This window comes from Lucilia sericata, unplaced genomic scaffold, assembly GCF_015586225.1.
Source record: "Lucilia sericata isolate MDLA Ls3-8-SP2 unplaced genomic scaffold, ASM1558622v1 Contig000366F_arrow, whole genome shotgun sequence".
NCBI lineage: Eukaryota > Metazoa > Arthropoda > Insecta > Diptera > Calliphoridae > Lucilia > Lucilia sericata.
Genome location: NW_023994385.1, coordinates 157256 through 181928, shown reverse-complemented (window position 1 = coordinate 181928; position 24673 = coordinate 157256). Strand labels below are relative to the sequence as shown.

Genomic DNA, 24673 nt, shown 5'->3' with positions numbered 1-24673 from the left:
AAAATAGTACTTACATGTGTTACCCCACGACTACCGCCACTTCCACTTCCCACCCGATTGCCCACCTCATCGATGGGACCAGCCCAAATGCAAACGCCCATGCGATGCGTAACATAACCACAAATAATAACACTAACAATTAGCATGCCAATACCTAAAGCAAACACTAGCCACCGACTCTCAGGACTATTGGCCATATCATGAAGATTCTTTTCCAACTGTAAGGCACACAATATTAAAATGGGGACGGCAATCATGGCCACCAGTAAATCAACTATAGGTCTTTGTTGCGACATTCTGTAGGCTACTCTGGCGGTGTCTGTAGCGGGTGAGGCAGTTGAGTGGGCAGTATTTCCTGAATTTGTTGTAGAGGTTAGGGAACGTGCTGCTATTGTATTATGATTTTGCAGTACCATACTGGAAATGAATAAAAGTAAAAATAAAATGATTAGTTTTGATTGTTTGAACTTTTAACAACTGTTTGAGGATGTACGTATGCATTAGCAATTTATAAATCATTTATAAACCATATAAATAATAAAAATAAATAATATTACGTTGTTTATTTTAATTTTATTTGTTCTAATTATAATAAAATCACGTTTCTTTATCATATTCTAAGTAATTGCGCGCTGCTAGCTAAGTTCTTTCTTTTATTGATATTTTTCTTTTTTTTTTGTTAATAAATTTATTAATGAGGGCGCAAATTAGTCTAGTATTTATACTACGTTGCAGCTTTTTTTTATTATGGTTAAGCAAAATCAGCAATTTTTATATTTTCTGGAAATAATAATATTTTTGTTTCGTTTTTTCTGTTTAACAACTTTTATTTGTTTAAATTTAAGTAAATACAATTGTTAAAGAAATAATATTTACCTCTTGCCTCAAGTATAAAGAAAAATGGTTAATAACAGTCTATACATATCTATATTCTGTACTTCCCACTCGTATGTTTAATTAACTGATTTGTAAGTTCTTAGAAGAAATTTTTACCTTTAATTTAAGCCGCTATAAAAAAAAACTGCAGTAATTTACATTATTACTTTTTAGCACAGTGGGGCAGTGTGCATAATTTAACATAAATGAGAGACTACGGTCCAGTTGGTAATCTTGTCTGTATTCAAGTCTATACTGAAAAATTCTCTCTAGTTTAGACTAGAGCGTCTCAATAGTCATGACTAAATTTCTCTCTATAGTTTCATTTAGTTTTTAGTCTAGTATGTTGTCTAGTCTAAATCACCAGTCTAGTCTTTAGTCTATTGTCCAGTAAATAGTTTAGTCTAGTCTATAGTCTAGTCTATAGTCTATCTATAGTCTAGTCTATAGTCTAGTCTATAGTCCTAGTCTATAGTCTAGTTCCTATAGTCTAGTCTATAGTCTAGTCTATAGTCTAGTCTATAGTCTAGTCTATAGTCTAGTCTATAGTCTAGTCTATAGTCTAGTCTATAGTCTAGTCTATAGTCTAGTCTATAGTCTAGTCTATAGTCTAGTCTATAGTCTAGTCTATAGTCTAGTCTATAGTCTAGTCTATAGTCTAGTCTATAGTCTAGTCTATAGTCTAGTCTATAGTCTAGTCTATAGTCTTATAGTCTAGTCTATAGTCTAGTCTATAGTCTAGTCTATTCTATAGTCTAGTCTATAGTCTAGTCTATAGTCTAGTCTATAGTCTAGTCTATAGTCTAGTCTATAGTCTAGTCTATAGTCTAGTCTATAGTCTAGTCTATAGTCTAGTCTATAGTCTAGTCTATAGTCTAGTCTATAGTCTAGTCTATAGTCTAGTCTATAGTCTAGTCTATAGTCTAGTCTATAGTCTAGTCTATAGTCTAGTCTATAGTCTAGTCTATAGTCTAGTCTATAGTCTAGTCTATAGTCTAGTCTATAGTCTAGTCTATAGTCTAGTCTATAGTCTAGTCTATAGTCTAGTCTATAGTCTAGTCTATAGTCTAGTCTATAGTCTAGTCTATAGTCTAGTCTATAGTCTAGTCTATAGTCTAGTCTATAGTCTAGTCTATAGTCTAGTCTATAGTCTAGTCTATAGTCTAGTCTATAGTCTAGTCTATAGTCTAGTCTATAGTCTAGTCTATAGTCTAGTCTATAGTCTAGTCTATAGTCTAGTCTATAGTCTAGTCTATAGTCTAGTCTATAGTCTAGTCTATAGTCTAGTCTATAGTCTAGTCTATAGTCTAGTCTATAGTCTAGTCTAGTCTATAGTCTAGTCTATAGTCTAGTCTATAGTCTAGTCTATAGTCTAGTCTATAGTCTAGTCTATAGTCTAGTCTATAGTCTAGTCTATAGTCTAGTCTATAGTCTATAGACTATAGTGTAGTCTATAGTCTAGTCTATAGTCTAGTCTATAGTCTAGTCTATAATCTAGTCTATAGTCTAGTCTATAGTCTAGTCTATCTCTAGTCTATAGTCTAGTCTAGTCTATAGTCTAGTCTATAGTCTAGTCTATAGTCTAGTCTATAGTCTAGTCTATAGTCTAGTTTATAGTCTAGTCTATAGTCTAGTCTATAGTCTAGTCTATAGTCTAGTCTATAATCTAGTCTATAGTCTAGTCTATAGTCTAGTCTATAGTCTAGTCTATAGTCTAGTCTATAGTCTAGTCTATAGTCTAGTCTATAGTCTAGTCTATAGTCTAGTCTACTAGTCTAGTCTAGTCTATAGTCTAGTCTATTGTCTAGTGTATTTTAGTCCAGTATACTGTGCTCTAGTTTATAGAGTAAATAAATACATTTTTATAAATAAAACTACTACCTTGTATCAAACACAGTGGACATCAGCATATCTCCCGGCAAACTTACGCGCATTTTGATATATTGTTTTTACTGTATTTAAGTTGATTTAAAATTTTATTTAATTTCTTATATTTGTTTTTATTAAAAATTATTTTCATACAATCTGCAGCATTATCTGTTAGTTACAGATCGTTTTAAATATTGTATGATTTACTAATTTATTACCAACACTTTTAAAAATTTTTCGTTGCTGTCTTAACTCCAACCATTTAATTTGTTAACTGAACCAAATAATATCTTAACTCCTCAGTTTTTTTTAACCAGAGATATTGTTCTTTTCTGTGCCGTAATCGTGTGTAATTTTAATGCATTTTTACAATTTGTTTAATGAATTCTGAGTCAATATGTGGGCACGTTTAACGTTTTTTTTTTTTTTTTTGTTTAATTAACTTTTTGCTGCATGTGCCAAATAAATCATGATAAATTATATATAAAATTTGCAAATTACAAGTGACACTTTTACGTACATATTTTTCCCCTATTAAATGCTAAATTAACACTTTTATTATTAGTGTTAATCTAAGAAAATGAACTTTATTTAATTAATGTCGGTGCAGTTATGACTCAGACAAATTATGTCGATTTAAAACATTTTTTATATTTTTTTAATTAGAACAGGTTTTTATGATGTGCTCTACAGTAAAATAAAATAATTAAAAGAGATTTGAACGATTAACTGTTCTAATGAAGTTTGTTAGAGCGAAAGTTTTAACTGATTCCAACCTAGGCTAGACTAAAGACTAGACTATAGATTAGACTAGAGACTAGACTATAGATTAGACTATAGATTAGACTATAGACTAGACTATAGACTAGACTATAGACTAGAATGTAGACTAAACTGTAGACTAGACTGTAGACTATACTATAGACTAGACTATAGACTAGACTTTACACTAGACTATAGACTAGGCTATAGGTTAGGCTATAGACTAGACTATAGACTAGACTATAGGTTAGACTATAGGTTAGACTATAGGTTAGACTATAGACTAGACTATAGACTAGACTATAGACTAGACTATAGGTTAGACTATAGACTAGACTATAGACTAGACTAGACTATAGACTAGACTATAGGTTAGACTATAGACTAGACTATAGACTAGACTATAAACTAGACTAGACTATAGACTAGACTATAGACTAGACTAGACTATAGACTAGACTAGACTAGACTATAGACTAGACTATAGATTAGACTATAGACTAGACTATAGACTAGACTATAGACTAGACTATAGACTAGACTATAGACTAGACTATAGACTAGGACTATAGACTAGACTATAGACTAGACTATAGACTAGACTATAGACTAGACTATAGACTAGACTATAGACTAGACTATAGACTAGACTATAGACTAGACTATAGACTAGACTATAGACTAGACTATAGACTAGACTATAGACAGACTATAGACTAGACTATAGACTAGACTATAGACTAGACTATAGACTAGACTATAGACTAGACTATAGACTAGACTATAGACTAGACTATAGACTAGACTATAGACTAGACTATAGACTAGACTATAGACTAGACTATAGACTAGACTATAGACTAGACTATAGACTAGACTATAGACTAGACTATAGACTAGACTATAGACTAGACTATAGACTAGACTATAGACTAGACTATAGACTAGACTATAGACTAGACTATAGACTAGACTATAGACTAGACTATAGACTAGACTATAGACTAGACTATAGACTAGACTATAGACTAGACTATAGACTAGACTATAGACTAGACTATAGACTAGACTATAGACTAGACTATAGACTAGACTATAGACTAGACTATAGACTAGACTATAGACTAGACTCTAGACTAGACTATAGACTAGACTATAGACTAGACTCTAGACTAGACTATAGACTAGACTATAGACTAGACTAGACTAGACTAGACTAGACTCTAGACTAGACTATAGACTAGACTCTAGACTAGACTATAGACTAGACTATAGACTAGACTCTAGACTAGACTATAGACTAGACTATAGACTAGACTCTAGACTAGACTATAGACTAGACTATAGACTAGACTATAGACTAGACTATAGGCATTTTTTCGGTCCGCGGTTAATAAACCTAACGTATGATTAATTACTTTACAACTCTCAACTAATAAAACGTTAGACGTTTTCATTGTGTTTATGATATATTGTAATAATGATTATAATGATAACGATCATGTTGTGTGTGGTGACTACTGGTTGGTGCACTAGACCAAGAGATTAATGCAGTCAACGCACTAATTATGACTTTGTGATAAGAGTAGCGCTCATTGAAATTGTGATGTTGATTATTAATCGTATGTTGTTCTTATTGTTGTTGTACATCTCTGCTACTTCTTCGTCTTGTTTTTATTCTTTTTTTTTTTCATGTATGTATGATAACAAAAGGTCATTTGGTTAGAGATTAAAAGAAGGAAAAAAAGTGGGCAATAAATAATTGAGTTGCAACGGTAAAAATGAACATTTATATTTTATTGTTTAGCTGTGTTGTTGTTACTATTATGTTTTTGCAATGGCGACATGTGTTTACATTGTGCTGTTGTTGTTATTTTAGTGTTCTCTTACAACAATATTTTATTATTTATTTACTCACGAACTAACAAGTGTAGGAGAATGACTTGTTAAAAATGTAAACAATAATAAATAAATAAATAAGATGACAGCTGAGTACTAGTAATGATGTTTATCTTTTCTTGAGTTGTTGCTGATGTTGTTTTTGTTGCTAAATAAATTCTTAGTTTTTTTTTAATTTTATTTTTATTTAAATATAGATTTATTTAAATTGCACATGTGAGAGCTAATGATAAGAGTGTAAAATTGCTGTCGTATAAAGTGTTTTATTTTCTTTCTGTGTTTTTTTTAATGAAATATTTATTTATTCTATATAATGGTGTAAATTTTTATACATTTTTTTATTTTGCTGCTGCAATTTATATTTCAAAATCATGTGACTTAAAACGACTTCTCTATAAAGGCGGTATCATGACAACTCGGTTCGAATGTGGGGCGTTTGTAATGAGTATTTGCAGTTTAAAATTATGGCATTTAAATTGCAAAAATTAAATACTTTGTTGTCGAGTGATTTGAATTTATTAAAACTAAAGCGAAAAAGTAATGTTTTGTTTAATTGTTTAATTAAAATAAAAAATAATTTAATTTAGATTAATTAGCTTAATTGTGATTTTAATGTAGAACTAGATTGAAAGTAGGCTTTTGTTAAAATTCTATAAACTCTAGGGTACAGACTGGATTGTAGCTCAGACTATAGACTAAAATATTGACCAGACTAGGTAGTAGTCCAGACTATAGATAAAGCTGTAGTCCAGACTATAGACTAGGCTGTAGTCCAGACTATAGTGTGGACTATAGCTTAGTCCACACTATACGATAAACTATGCGATAGTCCACACTGTAGACTATGCTATAGTCCAGACTATAGACTATGCTATAGTCCAGACTATAGACTAGGCTGTAGTGCAGACTATAGAGTACGCTGTAGTCCAGAATATAGACTAGGCTTTAGTCCACAATATAGATTAGGCTGTAGTCCAGACTATAAACTAGGCTGAAGTGCAGACTATAGAGTAGGCCGTAGTCCAGACTATAGACTAGGCTGTAGTCCAGGCTATAGACTAGGTTGTAGTCCAGACAATAGACTAGGCTGTAGTCCAGACTATAGTCTAGTCCACACTATAAACTATGCTATAATCCACACTGTAGACTATGCTATAATCCACACTGTAGACTATGCTATAGTCCAGACTATAGAGTAGGCTGTAGTCCAGACTATAGACTAGGCTGAAGTGCAGACTATAGAGTAGGCCGTAGTCCAGACTATAGACTAGGATGTAGTCCAGGCTATAGACTAGGTTGTAGTCCAGACGATAGACTAGGCTGTAGTCCAAACTATAGATTAGGCTGTAGTGCCGACTATTGTAGGCTGCAGGCCAGACTATAGAATAGACTGTAGTCCTGAGAACATACTAGACTTAAGCAAATACTATTACAAAACCATAGTTCATATTATAGACTAGGCTATTGTTCAGACTATGGTCTTGACTATAGTCCAAACAATACAAAAGTCCATAGTCCAGACTATTGACGATATTATATGTAGTTCAGATTATTGACGATAAGACTATAGCCTAGACTATAGTTCAGACTATAAAAGAGACTGTAGTCCATAGTATAGACCGTACTATAGGCTAGACTATAGAAGAGACTATATTCCACAATATAGATGTGAGCATAGTGCAGTGTGTAGACTAGATTATAGTCCAGGCTACAGACTATATATAGACTTGACTATAAACTAGACTATAGTCCAGACGTTAGACCAGAGTACAGACTAAACAATATTTCAGTTTATAGACTAGTTTATAGTTCAAACTATACACACGATTATAGTTCAGACTGTCGACTAGACTAGACTATACTCAAGTAAACACTGCAGACTAGACTATGGTATATACTAGACTATAATACAGACTATACACAACTATATGGACAAAACTCTAGACCGAAGTTTAAAATATTAAAAAAAGTGGTCCCTTTATTTTTGATTTCTGGTTCAAAAAAAGTTGCATGCATTTAAAACAAGTCTTATATGCAATTTACCAACTGCTTAACAATCATTTAATAATAATTTAAATAAACAATGGTTTTCATTGTACAATACAACGATATTTTTTATTAAAATATTACGACAGCAACTGTTTGCTCTAGTCTTTTGTTGCAATTAAATTATAAAGCAATTCAATTACTGACAACATTTACATATAAGTATAATTTAATAATAAATATTAAATCACATTTATTATTAAATTATGTAATATTCCCTTTACAATATTCTATATCACAAATCAATGCAACTGTTACTAAGTTATTTTACTCTCTAAACGAGTTAAATAAAACTAGTTTCGTCACGGTAGTGAGTGTTAAACAAGTTCTTGTTCTTAATTAATGTGTTAATTGGATCAATGAATTATTTATTTATCAATTAACAAGGCATTTCATTCATAATTTTTATTTAGATTCTAGAAATGGCAACCATATGCCAATATTTATATTTATTTAATTTGTTTGTATTTGATTATTTTTTACACTTTTATTGTTGTTTTTAGTTTGCGGAAATATTTAAATATTTTATACACATTACAAACGTCATCATCAATATCATCTGTACCATCTTGAATTTTCATTGTCATTATTGTGAGGGAGAGAAAGAAAGAATTTTTATTAAAACAAAGAACGGAAGAGTTTTTTTTTCAAAAATTTATGAACAGAATTATTTAATTAAGATTTGATTGTTTAAGTTTTCCGATTTTTATATTTTATGATGTGTCATAACTAATATTAATGAAAATGGAGATACATTGATATAGTCCAGACTACAGATTAGGCTATAGTTCAGGCTACAGATTAAGCTATAGTACTATATATATTATAATCTGGACTATGGACTAGACTATAATCCAGACTATAGACTAGAGTATAGTCCAGACTCTAAGCCAGATTATAGACTTGCTTATAGTACAGACTATAGACTTGTCTATAGTCCTGACTATAGACTTATCTATAATCCAGACTATAGTCCAGACTCTAGCCCAGACTATAGACTTGCCTATTGTCCAGACTATAGACTTGCCTATAGTCCAGGCTATAGATTTATCTATAGTTCGGACTATAGACTTGCCTATAGTCCAGACTATAGACTAAGCTATATTCCAGATTATAGACTAGATCATTGTTCAGAGTTTAAAATAGACAATAGTCCAGAGTAAAGACTAAACTATAGACTAGGCTACAGTGTAGACTATAGTCCAGATTTAGAATAGACTGTATTCCAGACTATAGAATATACTATAATCCTGACTATGGATTAGATTATAGTCCAGTTCAAGCTACAGATTATGCTATAGTACTTGACGATAGACTTGACTATAATCCATACAATAGACTAGACTATAGTCCAGACTATAGGTTTGCCTATAGCCCAGACTATAAACTTGCCTCAAGTCCAGACTACAGACTTGTCTATTGTCCAGACTATAGACTAAACTATATTCCAGATTATAGACTAGATCATAGTTCAGACTTTGGAAAAGAGTTTATAGTTCAGATTTTAGAAAAGACTGTAGTCCAGACTATAGAATAGACTATAATCCTGACTATGGATTAGATTATAGTCCAGACTTAAGACTATACTAGATTATTGTTCAGACTAAAGTCAAGTCTATAGACTAGACTATTTCCCAGATTATGGACTAAACTTTAGTCCAGACTGGTGAGTAGACCATAGTCCAGAATTAAGACTAGACTATTATAAACTAGCCTATAGTCTAGAATGCAGACCAGAATATATTTCCGACTGGAGACTAACCCATAGTCCAGACTTTAGACTAAATTGTATTTCAGGCTAGACTCTAACCCTATATTTCAGGCTGGACTCTAAACTATAGACTAGACTATAGACTAAATTATATTCCAGATTATAAACTAGACCCTAGTTCAGACTTTAGACTATACTCCAGACTATAGGCGAGATTATAATACAGTCTATAGGTTAGACTATAGACTAGACTATAATTCAAACTAAAAACTGTACTATAGTCTAGGCTGGAGTCATTTTACTTCCTTTTATAAATCGGATATGATTTGATATCCTTATTCAACAGCCGTTTTGTTTCAAAATTTTCTGCGGGGTTGTATTTCAACAGGGGTTTCCTTTGAATCAAAATACACAATAACTTCTCTGATTTAAAAACGATTTAACGAAGTATATTCTGAGTTGATAAGATTTTCGTAAAACAAATTTCGATAATGAGGTTTTGAAATCAACATTATATGGTTAGAGTTACGACAACTGACAATGGGTTAAAAATCAAGATACTTGATCATAAAAAATTTTATCACTTGAGACTAAATTTTTAGTTGAAATTTAATTAGAAAGATCTTAATGAATTTTTATTTCAGAGTCTTTGTCATTTTATTATTTAAACAATTTTAATAAATATATATTTTTTGCTTAAAACTTTAAGAAAACAATCAATAGGTTGGTTTATTTATATTATTTTCATTTATAAATATTAATTTATTATTTTCAAACACGTTTTTTATTAAGAAGCTTTTAATTATATTTATTTATTTTTAAATTTTTAAAACTCATTAAAATTATTTATTATTATTTTTTGAAAAAAATCACTTTAAAACTCCGCTCGATATTGAGATCTGTTACGACGTTAAAAACCCGAACACGATAAACGATAAAAATAAGTAAACCTTTTGCCACAAACGTTGTTGATTGACTGTTAAAATTTATATTAAACTTTAAAGAAAATTACAATTATTATTATTTTTTTTAGTACTTTTAGTTTTTTTTTTTTTTTTGCTCCAATGTAGTGAAGTTTATTTTTTGTAATGCAAAAATGCAAAAAAGCGACTAACCGACCTACCGATCGTCTGACAGACAAACTGATTTAAATACTTACATACTACAATCATGATGACGATGATGATTATGATGATGATATTGTACTTAATTTTTTCAGTCCGTCTGTCTGTCTGTATGATAAAATTTAATTTATTATCAATGTAGTTAATAAAAGAAGCATTTTTTTTGAGTTTAATATGGCAAATAATTTTCTTACAGGAACCGACGAACATTCGTTGGTCTGAACTGTTTGTCGGCTAGTGAGAAAGTGGGAATGACAGTTCGTCATTATAATGCATTTGTTTTTTTTTGTAGGTTTGACTTATTACTTTATTTATTCTGTATTACAATTACAGTTTGCTGTGGTTTTTATATTTTTATGAAATTTTTTTATTTGGTTTGTTGCTGCTTGGTTTAATGCTGCTGATGCAGCAGATTTTTACTTTTTTTTTCTTTCCATACGAATCCCCAACGTTGGACTTTAAACTAAAAAACGTGACTGTAACAGCTGGCTTTTGACGGTTGTTTTATTTTAGGAAATAAAAGGAAACAGTGTTTTATTTAGCAAACAATGGAGAACTTTTCAAAAAGGGGAAACTATACTTTATAACGGTTTTTTTTCATATCTTTTGTTTAAAGCTTGAAAGAAAAAGAAATCATTTGTTTTTATAGGAAATTGCAAAACGTCAGTAAATTTTATATTACTGTACGTGTTTGTGAAATTTATTAAGATTTTTTTAAAAGCAAAAATAACCGTTTTTTTAACGGTTGCTATAGACTGTTCTATAATTTATAGTGTGGACTATGGAATATTCCACAGACTAAACTATATAATAGTCTATAGTCTGGACTATAGTCTAGTCTCTATGGACTATAGCCTGGACTATAGAATAGTCTATAGTGTTGTTTATAGTCTGGACTATAGAATAGTCTATAGTCTGGACTATAGAATAGTCTATAGTCTGGACTATAGAATAGTCTATAGTCTGGACTATAGAATAGTCTATAGTCTGGACTATAGAATAGTCTATAGTCTGGACTATAAAATAGTCTATAGTCTGGACCATAGAATAGTCTATAGTCTGGACTATAGAATAGTTTCTATGGACTATAGTTTGGACTATAGAATGGACTATAGTCTGGACTATAGAATGGACTATAGTCTGGACTATAGAATGGACTATAGTCTGGACTATAGAATGGACTATAGTCTGGACTATAGAATGGACTATAGTCTGGACTATAGAACAGTCTATAGTCTGGACTATAGAATAGTCAACTGTCTGGACTATAAAATAGTCTATAGTCTGGACCATAGAATAGTCTATAGTCTGGACTATAGAATAGTCTATAGTCTGGACTATAGAATAGTCTACAGTTTGGACTATGAAATAGTCTGGACTATAGAATAGACTATAGTCTGGACTATAGAATAGACTATAGTCTGGATTATAGAATAGTCTATAATCTAGACTATAGAATAGTATATAGTCTGGACTATAAAATAGTCTATAGTCTGGACTATAAAATAGTCTATATTCTGGACTATAGGATAGTCTATAGTCTGGACTATAGAATTGTCTATAGTCTGGACTGTGGTATAGTCTATGGTCTGGACTATAGAATATTCTATAGTCTGGACTATAAAATAGACTGTAGTCTGGACTATAGAATAGTCTATAATCTGGACTATAAAATAGACTATAGTCTGGACTACAGAATCGTCTATAATCTGGACTATAGAATAGTCTATAGTCTGGACTATAGAATAGTCTATAGTCTGGACTATAGAATAGTCTATAGTCTGGACTATAGAATAGTCTATAGTCTGGACTATAGAATAGTCTATAGTCTGGACTATAGTATAGTCTATAGTCTGGACTATAGAATAGTCTATAGTCTGGACTATAGTATAGTCTATAGTCTGGACTATAGAATAGTCTATAGTCTGGACTATAGAATAGTCTATAGTCTGGACTATAGAATAGTATATAGTCTGGACTATATAATAGTCTATAGTCTGGACTATAGAATAGTCTATAGTCTGGACTATAGAATAGTCTATAGTCTGGACTATAGAATAGTCTATAGTCTGGACTATAGAATAGTCTATAGTCTGGACTATAGAATAGTCTATAGTCTGGACTATAGAATAGTCTATAGTCTGGACTATAGAATAGTCTATAGTCTGGACTATAGAATAGTCTATAGTCTGGACTATAGAATAGTCTATAGTCTGGACTATAGAATAGTCTATAGTCTGGACTATAGAATAATCTATAGTCTGGACTATAGAATATTCTATATTCTGGACTATAGAATAATCTATAGTCTGGACTATAGAATAGTCTATAGTCTGGACTATAGAATAGTCTATAGTCTGGACTATAGAATAGTCTATAGTCTTGACTATAGAATAGTCTATAGTCTTGACTATAGAATAGTCTATAGAATAGTTTATAGAATAGTCTATAGTCTGGACTATAGAATAATCTATAGTCTGAACTATAGAATAGTCTATATTCTGGGCTATAGAATAGTCTATAGTGTGGACTGTAGAATAGTCTATAGTCTGGACTATAGAATAGTCTATAGTCTGGACTATAGAATAGTCTATAGTCTGGACTATAGAATAGTCTATAGTCTGGACTATAGAATAGTCTATAGTCTGGACTATAGAATAGTCTATAGTCTGGACTATAGAATAGTCTATAGTCTGGACTATAGAATAATCTATAGTCTGAACTATAGAATAGTCTATATTCTGGGCTATAGAATAGTCTATAGTGTGGACTGTAGAATAGTCTATAGTCTGGACTATAGAATAGTCTATAGTCTGGACTATAGAATAGTCTATAGTCTGGACTATAGAATAGTCTATAGTCTGGACTATAGAATAGTCTATAGTCTGGATTATAGAATAGTTTATAGTCTAGGCTATAAAATAGTCTACAGTCTGGAATATAGAATAGTCTATAGTCTGGACAATAGAAGTCTTTATAGAATAGTCTACGGTCTGGACTATAGAATAGTCTATAATCTGTTATAGTCTGGACTATAAAATAGTCTATAGTCTGGAGTATAGAATAGTCTATAGTCTGGACTAGAGAATAGTCTGTAGTCTGGACTATAGAATAGTATATACTCTGCTCTTTAGAATAGTCTATAATCTGGACTATATACTATTCTATAGTCTGGACTTTAGAATAGTCTATAGGCTGGACTATAAAATAGTCTATAGTTTGGACTATAGAATAGTTTACACTCTGGACAGCATAGTCTCAGTTCTGAACTGTAGAATAGCCTAAAGTCTGGCCTATATAATAGTCTGTAGAATAGTCTTCAGTCTGGATCATAGAATAGTCTATAGTCTGGACTATAGAATAGTCTAAAGTCTGGACTATAAAACAGTCTTTAATCTCGACTTCGATTGTAATCTTTAAAAAAAGTTTTATGATTGAATTTTTATGGTTAATTTTTGTTCCAGTAAAACACTGTGCTCACGATCAAATTACAGTTTGGCTTATATTACAATTTGTTATGAATATTTATCATTATAGTCGTGCCTCTCCAGAACAGAAAATTGCAAAAATTACTTAAAATATTACTATTGCGTTGGTGTATTTTGCCAGAGTTAATCATTCATTTATAAAAACAAAACAAAAAAAAATTTAATTGAAAACAATTTTTGAATTTCTTTTAACCAAAAAATAATCTGAAATCATCAATATAAAATTAAATTTAAAATAAGAATATAACTATTTTAATAACGGAAATCAATTGACTAACTTCTACCACACCATTTTCGATTAAATTTTAAATCGAGAATTTTTTTTTAAATATTCGATAATCAGTAACTTGTTTTATATAATTTGTAGATTTATTCAATTTTGTTTAAACTTTATTATTATTGATTCAAAATTGAATTTTATTTTTTGCAAATTTCTTAACTTCTCTTGGAAATGGTGTAATACAGGTAGTGTTTAAAAACCTATAAAAAATCACATTTACCCCGTCTCGTCTGGTTTATTCGTAATTAAAGAAATATGTTTAAATAGAAAACCACAGCAATGGAGATGAGGTTTTATTTGTAGTCTAAACCACATAATTTTTATTTCATTAGAAGAAACTTTTGTAATAAACTCTAACGTGTCTAGGGATAGATTTGCAATCAAAATCTTATTATTTAACTATAACGATCTGAAATATATTGTGGTTTTACTTTAACAAGCCACAAGCCAACTGTTTACGAAGAGAAATTTATGATTTCTTTATTAAAAAAACAAACTTTTATTCCAGAGTTATAGTTTTTGTTTTCTTAGCAGCTCTGTCATGATATGCTAATTAATATATTCAATGGTTATTCTAGAGCTGCATTATTTCCAAAGCCTACTTGCTAACTAACAGATGTCCGCATTAAAATTCCTTTCCTTATTTTTTATCAATCTAAATTTCAGCCCATATTAATATTTAAATAACTTGAGATAAAATATATAAATTATTTATTAATTCAACTTCAGGGTAATTAAAGTATCTTTACCAAGACCCACTATATATATAGAGCGGTCATTTTAAGGCCAGAAAATTTTATTATACAATATTTATGCAAAAAAAAAAAAAGAAAATAGCTGCATAAACAGATAAATTTATATTTTTTGCTATAAAAAAATTTTAAATCTACATAGATTTATAAATAAAAGCCAACAACAATAAGAAAAATAATATTATTTAATAATAATAAAAAAAGAAACAGAACAATGACAACCAACGACCGACCACTGTTACTACTGTTGATTATTATGAAATCGAGTATTTCATCTTAATTGAGTGGTGACTGGTGTCAATTATTCTGTATTTTAAATTATTATAATTTTTTTATTATTATTATTCTCGTTTTGTCACTAAAAATAGAAAAACATATAAGTATGTAAATTAAATAGTAAATTTAATAGAATTAAATATTTTTATATGACAACAAATAAATAAGTAGAAAAACAAATATTCATAAAGAGAGGAGTGCAAATGTAGGGACTGATTTCAACATGGCTATTCTATAAACCAGACTATGGACTATTCTATAATCCAGACTATAGACTATTCTATAGTCCAGACTATAGACTATTCTAAAGTCCAACATAGTCCATAGTCTGGACTATAGAATAGCCATGACTATAGAATAGTCTATAGTCTGGATTATAGAATAGTCAATAGTCCAGACTATAGACTATTCTATAGTCCAGACTATAGACTATTCTATAATCCAGACTATAGACTATTCTATAGTTCAGACTATTGACTATTCTATAATCCAGACTATAGACTATTCTATAGTCCAGAATATAGACTATTCTGTGGTCCAGACTATAGACTATTCTATAGTACAGACTTTAGACTATTCTATAGACCAGACTAAAGACTATTCTATAGTCCAGACTATAGACTATTCTATGGTCCAGACTATAGACTATTCTATAGTACAAACTTTAGACTATTCTATAGACCAGACTATAGACTATATAACCCAGACTGTAGACTATTCTATAGTCCAGACTATAGACTATTGTATAGTCCAGACTATAAACTATTCTATAGTCCAAACTATAAACTATTCTATAGTCCAGACTATAAACTATTCTATAGTCCAGACTATAGACTATTCTATAGTCCAGACTACAGACTATTCTATAGTCCAGACTACAGACTATTCTATAGTCCATACTATAGACTATTCTATAGTCCAGACTATAGACTATTCTATAGTCCAGACTACAGACTATTCTATAGTCCAGACTATAGACTATTCTATGGTCCAGACTATAGACTATTCTATGGTCCAGACTATAGACTATTCTATAGTACAGACTTTAGACTATTCTATAGATCAGACTATAAACTATATAACCCAGACTGTATACTATTCTATAGTCCAGACTATAGACTATTGTATAGTCCAGACTATAGACTATTATATAGTCCAGACTATAGGCTATTGTATAGTCCAGACTATAGACTATTCTATAACACAGACTGTAGACTATTCTATAACCCAGACAAAACACTATTCTATAGTCCAGACTATAAACTATTCTATAGTCCAAACTATAAACTATTCTATAGTCCAGACTATACACTATTCTATAGTACCGACTATAGACTATTCTATAGTTCAGACTATACATTATTTCATAGCACTGACTATAGACTATTCTATAGTCCAAACTATAGACTATTCTATAGTCCAGACTATAGACTATTCTATAGTCCAGACTATAGATTATTCTATAGTCCAGACTATAGATTATTCTATAGTCCAGTCCAGACTATAGATTATTCTATAGTCCAGACTATAGATTATTCTATAGTCCAGACTATAGATTATTCTATAGTCCAGACTATAGATTATTCTATAGTCCAGACTATAGATTATTCTATAGTCCAGACTATAGATTATTCTATAGTCCAGACTATAGATTATTCTATAGTCCAGACTATAGATTATTCTATAGTCCAGACTATAGATTATTCTATAGTCCAGACTATAGATTATTCTATAGTCCAGACTATAGATTATTCTATAGTCCAGACTATAGATTATTCTATAGTCCAGAATATAGATTATTCTATAGTCCAGAATATAGATTATTCTATAGTCCAGACTATAGATTATTCTATAGTCCAGACTATAGATTATTCTATAGTCCAGACTATAGATTATTCTATAGTCCAGACTATAGATTATTCTATAGTCCAGACTATAGATTATTCTATAGTATAGTCCAGACTATAGATTATTCTATAGTCCAGACTATAGATTATTCTATAGTCCAGACTATAGATTATTCTATAGTCCAGACTATAGATTATTCTATAGTCCAGACTATAGATTATTCTATAGTCCAGACTATAGATTATTCTATAGTCCAGACTATAGATTATTCTATAGTCCAGACTATAGATTATTCTATAGTCCAGACTATAGATTATTCTATAGTCCAGACTATAGATTATTCTATAGTCCAGACTATAGATTATTCTATAGTCCAGACTATAGATTATTCTATAGTCCAGACTATAGATTATTCTATAGTCCAGACTATAGATTATTCTATAGTCCAGACTATAGATTATTCTATAGTCCAGACTATAGACCATTCTAGAGTCAAGACTATAGATTATTCTATAGTCCAGACTATAGACCATTCTATAGTCAAGACTATAGATTTTTCTATAGTCCAGACTATACACAATGCTATAGTCCAGACTATACACTCTTCTATAATATATATAGAAAACACTTTTCTGTCAGAAACGTATCTAAAGAAGAGACTTTTTTATCAGAAAATTGTCTAAAAACGTACTTTTCTATCTGAAATCTATCATATAAAACACATTTCTATCAAGAAAGTATGTAAAAAGATCAGAAAAGTATGTATCAGAAAAGTATTTAAAGATGATACTTTTCTATCAGAAAATTATCTAATTATATCAGAAAAGTATCTAAATGACAAGTTTCTAAGTGAAAAGTGTCAAAAAAAAGATACTTTTCTGTTGAAGTCCGTTTTCTATAGGAAAGTTATTTAAAATTTTAGTGTCTAAAGAAGACAAATTTTGTAAAGGAACCAGTTTTGTTTTTCACTGTTTATTTAAATTTGTTTATTTCATTAATATTAAAAAAAAAACAAGGAAAATTTGCCGCAAATGTCGCCCACTCGTCTGCCAACATTTAGTTTTTTTTTTCATTTGGGAACAAACTTTTCAAATATATAGGGCAACATAAGATAACATATGTTCAAAATTCAAAATTGTTTGAAAGAAAATGTTTCTAAAGTGAATTTATTTAAAATTACAAATTACTAGGAATTTAGGTTATAGAAGAATAATAAATGAAAGTTATTTGAACGGAGTATTATGGTATGAAGTATATGGTCACCTATTTTATATCTAAGGCCACTTGAAGAATATATATATCAGCTTGTTTTCTAAAATATCTATCTAAAAATCGATTGGACTTCGTTCTTCATACTTTTTCTTTATATTTGTTGCATTTAGAAGAATTCTAAGAAAATTTGCCAAAAAAAATGTTTGCTAGTGACAAAGAAAATTTTCCAAAAATATGAATTTAGTCGCAATTTTATGAAAAATTTGGCAGTAAATTGAAATTATTTTAAATTGAGTTAAAACCAACAAAAATATTTTTGAAATACATACATTTTAGTTAGAGGAAAATTTTTCAAAAAAAGAAATCTTTATCTATCACCTCAGTATTTATTTTGACTTATAGGTCACTAGAATAAAATATATATAAATATCATTACTAAGAATCTATGTGTCTAATATTTGTTTAATATGAAAAAAGAAAAAAAAAAAAAAACTATAAAATGTTTGCTTTACTTTAGCCGCCCCACCTTTGAACAGTGTGACAAACGGCACGTACAATTCTCAAAAAGAACATAATAATTATTTACTATAATGGACTGGTTTCTAGAGACGATGAATCACAATCAAGAGATTTTAATAATTGATTTATATTTAACTTTTCTAAAATTCTTTCAACGCAAAGTAAATACTAGAATATAAATGGGGTCTTTTATCAGTTTTATACATCATTAGAAAGGTAATAATTTAAAGTTTTCTATAGAAAACGAAAACCGGTGGATGTTAGTTTTATATGCATCTGGCTGAACCAATAAAATTCCCACAACTGATTAGATTTTTCTTAAAAATTTTAGAAATTTTAACAGATTGTCGATCATTGATCTAAAAATTTCGTAAATATTTGAATAAATCATTTCATAATTTATAGAATTTTAGACATATTATTGATAACAAAACATTAATTCCATAAATGTTTATACAAAAAATAAAATTATGTTTATAGCAAAAACGGCCATTGACTTTATTTCCCAATAACAAAAATACAGCGAAATAACAAATCGCAAATAAATAATAATTAAAAATCTTTATATAGGCAAAAAAAAAAAAAACAAATAAGAAAAACATGGCAAATCTATATAAAAAAGTGTGTGAGTGACTGACTGATTTCTGTTTTAACAAATATATATCTATATTTTTTTAATTTAAACAATAATTTTATTTCCATTTTTTGTATGGAATTTTCTATTAAAACAACTGATTTGAAATTCTAATGCGTTTCGTATTTTTTCCCTTACACGACACCTGGTAAAAAATTTTATAAAATTAAAATTTTTCATTTGTTTTTTTTTGAAAGATTTTTAACAGTTTTTTAAAAAAGTAAAACAAAGTCAAATAGTGGGAATTTTAAATAACAAACGAAAGTAACGGATCCACTTTTTTACACAATCATTTATCATCAACTTTTTATTCTATTCTTTTATTCTTAGACAATTTTTGTATAGAATAGTCTTCTCTTTAGATACTTTTCTGATACCAGAGTGTCTTCCTTAGACACTTTTCTGATAGAAAAGTATTATCTTCTATCAGAAAGGTACATTTCTTTAGATACTTTTTTTGATAAAAAAAGTGCTTTATTTAAACATTTTTCTTATAGAAAGGAGATACCTTTTAGATAATAAAGTATCTTCTTTAGATACTTTATTGATAGGAATGTATTTTCTTTAGGAACTTTTCATATAGACATTATTAAAAAATGTTCTAAAATATAGAATTTTTTAAAATTTCCCTTTTAAATAAAGAATTTACCAAAAATTTTCCTTAAATACAAAATTTATCAAAAATTTCACTTAAATAAAGAATTTTTTAAAAATTTCCCTTAAATACAAAATTTATCAAAAATTTCCCTTAAATATAGAATTTTTTAAAAATTTCCCTTAAATACAGAATTTATCAAATATTTCCCTTAAATAAAGAATTTTTTAAAAATTTACCTTAAATACAAAATTTATCAAAAATTTCCCTTAAATAAAGAAATTTTTAAAAATTTCCCTTAAATACATAATTTATCAAATATTTCCCTTAAATAAAGAATTTATCAAAAATTTCCCTTAAATAAAGAATTTTTTAAAAATTTCCTTTAAATACAGAATTTATCAAAAATTTCTCTTAAATAAAGAATTTATCAAACATTTTCCTTAAATACAAAATTTATCAAAATTTCCCTTAAATAAAGAATTTTTTAAAAATTTCCCTTAAATACAAAATTTATCAAAAATTTCCCTTAAATAAAGAATTTTTTAAAAATTTCCCTTAAATACAGAATTTATCAAAAATTTCCCTTAAATAAAGAATTTTTTAAAAATTTCCCTTAAATACAAAATTTGTAAAAAATTTCCCTTAAATAAAGAATTTTTTAAAAATTTTCCTTAAATACAAAATTTATCAAAAATTTCACTTAAATAAAGAATTTTTTAAAAATTTCCCTTAAATACAAAATTTATCAAAATTTCCATTAAATAAAGAATTTTTTTAAAATTTCCCTTAAATACAAAGTTTATCAAAAATTTCCCTTAAATAAAGAAATTTTTAAAAATTTCCCTTAAATACAGAATTTATCAAATATTTCCCTTAAATAAAGAATTTATCAAAAATTTCCCTTAAATAAAGAATTTTTTAAAAATTTCCTTAAAATACAGAATTTATCAAAAATTTCCCTTAAATAAAGAATTTATCAAACATTTTCCTTAAATACAAAATTTCCCTTAAATAAAGAATTTTTTAAAAATTTCCCTTAAATACAAAATTTATCAAAAATTTCCCTTAAATAAAGAATTTTTTAAAAATTTCCCTTAAATACAAAATTTATCAAAAATTTCCCTTAAATATAGAATTTTTTAAAAATTTCCCTTAAATAAAGAATTTTTTAAAAATTTCCTTTAAATACAGAATTTATCAAAAATTTCCCTTAAATAAAGAATTTATAAAACATTTTCGTTAAATACAAAATTTATCAAAAATTTCCCTTAAATAAAGAATTTATCAAAAATGTCCCTTAAATATACATAGGATTTATAAAAATTTTTCCTTAAAAAAAAACTAAATTATCCAAAATTTCCCTTTAATAAAAAATTTTGCCTCCAATTTTGTCCTCCACTGTGGTGGCCAGTTAACAGGTGTTTATTCGTATAAAATGCTAAATAGTTTTCTAAATTGATAAAAACATTTTTTTATAGCTAAAATAAATCTTTAGAAAAATAATGTATTAAAAAAATAAATGGAGCTTGTAAACAAAATTTCGACAAAAAATTAAAAAGGGAAATCATGATTTGTAAAAAAATAAATAAAAATTTTAAGAAAAATTTGAATAAAATGCTGAAATTCAAGGTAAAACTCACCTTGAAAATACAAAGTAAACAAAATTATTAAAACAAGACAAAAAAAATATCAAAATATTTATCAGCGTATTTTTTTGTTTTAAAAATATTACAAAATAAACAAAAATAAATTAAAAGTAAATGAAGTGCAAAATATTGAAACATTTGTTGTTGTAAAAAACCACACACAAAAGTAATATTTCACAATTTCAGCATAAAATTTAACCTAGAACTAAGTAACAGTAAAATTGGGTCAAAATTTCCCTTTTTGTGTTAATTAAGCAAAATGTAAAAAAACAATAAAATCTTTTACAATTTATTTTTGTTAAACAATAAAAATGTTTAAATTATGTTAATTTTATTTCCTCTAAATTGAATATAAACAATAACTGAAATCCCATAAAAGAAAACATTACAAAATTTAGAAATTTCTTTTAACACATAACCTCTCTTCTTCTACCACCCCCCCAAAAAAAAAGATAAAATAATAAAAAAGCTAAATTTTTCTTTTTTGTTGTTAATTTACAACTGAAACTAATATTTTAGTTAATTTATATGTGTAAACATTTTATTAACAGCAAAACATTTATTTAAGTCAAAATCTAGAAATTTATAATTATTGTTTTCCACAATTGTAGGTGCCTGTCTGATTGTCCCTAGTTTTTTCTTCTTTTTTGTGGAAATTATTATTTTTTGTTTTAATTACAGGTTTTAAATGAAATGGAAAGTTTGTGTATTTAATAAATTTCTTTTTTTTTTTAAACCAGGGGTCTTAAACTTGTCACATTTGTTCTTTTAAGATTTAGGTTTATTTTTGTGTGATAATTATATCTAATCTTTTTTTCTTTAGTAGGGAAAGAGTTTATAGAGGGATTAGAAAAGTGTGATCATCTTATAACTAAAAGTTAAACTGTCTTTTTTCGAATTTCTTGTGTATTTTCTTTTCACTTTCTATAAATAGAGAATTCATGGAAAATTTTCTTGAAATAATTTATTAAAAATTCTCTTAAATTTATCTTAATTAAATTAAACTAAACTATAGAATTTTTTCATAAATTTCGCTTAAACAAGTATCAAAAAATTTCCCTGAAATAAAGGATTTATGAAAAATTTCCCTGAAATGAAGATTTTAAGAAAAATTTCTCTAAAATGTAATTTTTATGAAAAATTTTCCTGATATAAAGAATTTACGAAAAATTTCCCTAAAATAAAGAATTTATGAAAAATTTCTCTAAAATAAAGAATTTATCTAAAATTTCCCTGAAATAAAGAATTTATCTAAAATTTCTCTGAATTAAAGAGTTTATGAAAATTTTTCCTGAAATAAAGATTTTATGACAAATTTCCCTGAAATAAAGATTTTATGAAAAATTTCCCTGAAATAAAGAATTTATGAAAATTTTCCCTGAAATAAAGATTTTATGAAAAATTTCCCTGAAATAAAGAATTTATGAAAATTTTCCCTTAAATAAAAAATTTATGAAAAATTTCCCTGAAATGAAGATTTTATGAAAATTTTCCCTAAAATAAAGAGTTTATGAAAAATTCCCCTGAAATGAAGATTTTATGAAAAATTTCCCTAAAATAAGGAATTTATCTTAAATTTATCTGAATTAAAGAGTTTAAGAAAAATTTCCCTGAAATGAAGATTTTATGAAAAATTTCCCTAAAATAAGGAATTTATCTTAAATTTATCTGAATTAAAGAGTTTATGAAAAATTTCCCTGAAATGAAGAGTTTATGAAAAATTTCCCTGAAATAAAAAATTTATCTAAAATTTCCCTGAAATAAAGATTTTATGAAAAATTTCCCTGAAATAAAGAATTTATGAAAAATTTCATTGAAATAGAAAACTTATGAAAAATTTCCCTGAAATGAAGATTTTATGAAAATTTTCCTTGAAATAAAGAATTTATGAAAATTTCCCTGAAATAAAGATTTTATAAAAAATTTCCCTGAAAGGAAGAATTTACGAAAAAATTCTCTGAAATGAAGATGTGAAAAATTTCCTTGAAATAAAGAACTTATGAAAAATTTCTCTGAAATAAAGATTTTATGAAAAAACTTCCCTGAAATAAAGAATTTGCGAAAAATTTCCCTGAAATGGAGATTTTATGAAAAATTTCCCTGAAATAAAGAATTTACGAAAAATTTCCCTGAAATAAAGAATTTATGAAAAATTTCCCTGAAATAAAGAATTTATGAAAATTTTCCCTAAAATAAAGAATTTATCTAAAATTTCTCTAAAATAAAGAATTTATGAAAAATTTCCCTAAAATAAAGAATTTATCTAAAATTTCTCTGAATTAAAGAGTTTATGAAAAATTTCCCTTAAATAAAGAATTTATGAAAAATTTCCCTAAATATGAAAAATTTCCTTGAAATAAAGAATTTATAAAAAATTTCCCTGAAATGAAGAATTTATGAAAAATTTCCCTAAAATAAAGAATTTATCTAAAATTTTATGAAAAATGTTCCTGAAATAAAGAATTTATCAAAAATTTCCCAATAATTGAAAAAATTTCTTTAAATTCAAAATTTTTCAAAAACTTCCTTTTTATAAAGAATTTTATGAATAATTTATGAAAATATTTTCCCTTCAATACAAATTTTATAAAAAAATTTCCCTTTAATAAAAAAATTATGAAAAATGTCCCTTTCATAAAGAATTTTACAGAAATTTACCCTAAATAGGAAATTTATCAAAATTCTACCTTTAATACAGAATTTTTCAAAAATGTCCCTTAAATACAGATTTTCCAAAAATTTCCCTTAAATAAAAAATTTATGAAAAATTTCTCCTAAAAACAAAATTTAGCAAAAATCTACCTTTTTATAAGGAATTTTAAATTTTTTTATTTTTATACCATATTTATCTAAAAGTCCCCTAAAATAAAAATTTTATGAAAAATTTCCCTCCAAAATAAATTTATCAAAACTTTTCCTTAAATAAAGAATTTGTTCAAAATTTCCCTAAAATACACAATTTTTCAAAAATTTCCCTTTAATACAGAATTAATAAAAAAATTGCCTTAAATACAGAAAAATTACCCCTAAATAAAAAAAACTAATCAAAAATGTCCCTTTAATTAAGAATTTATCAAAATGTTCCCTTAAATAAAGAAAATTTCCCATAAAATTAAATGCTTTCTAAATATTG

The 24673-nt window shown here is 27.7% G+C and overlaps 1 protein-coding gene and 1 long non-coding RNA gene across 4 annotated transcripts in view; one reads left to right on the top strand and one right to left on the bottom strand.

Annotated features, from left to right (window-relative positions):
* The window catches only part of LOC119604160, a 131589-nt gene that overhangs the window by 9021 nt on the left and 97895 nt on the right, over positions 1-24673 (top strand). The gene's annotated exons all lie outside the window — the stretch shown is intronic.
* The window catches only part of LOC119604159, a 34128-nt gene that overhangs the window by 2604 nt on the left and 6851 nt on the right, over positions 1-24673 (bottom strand). For 2 of the 3 annotated variants that reach the window (XM_037956635.1, XM_037956636.1), the window contains exon 3: positions 15-417. In XM_037956635.1, coding sequence (XP_037812563.1) covers positions 15-416 — 402 coding nt within the window. In that variant the 5' untranslated portion in view covers position 417. Of the gene's footprint in view, positions 1-14; positions 418-2757; positions 3129-24673 lie in introns of those variants that run through there. The other variant, XM_037956634.1, reaches the window with a different exon arrangement.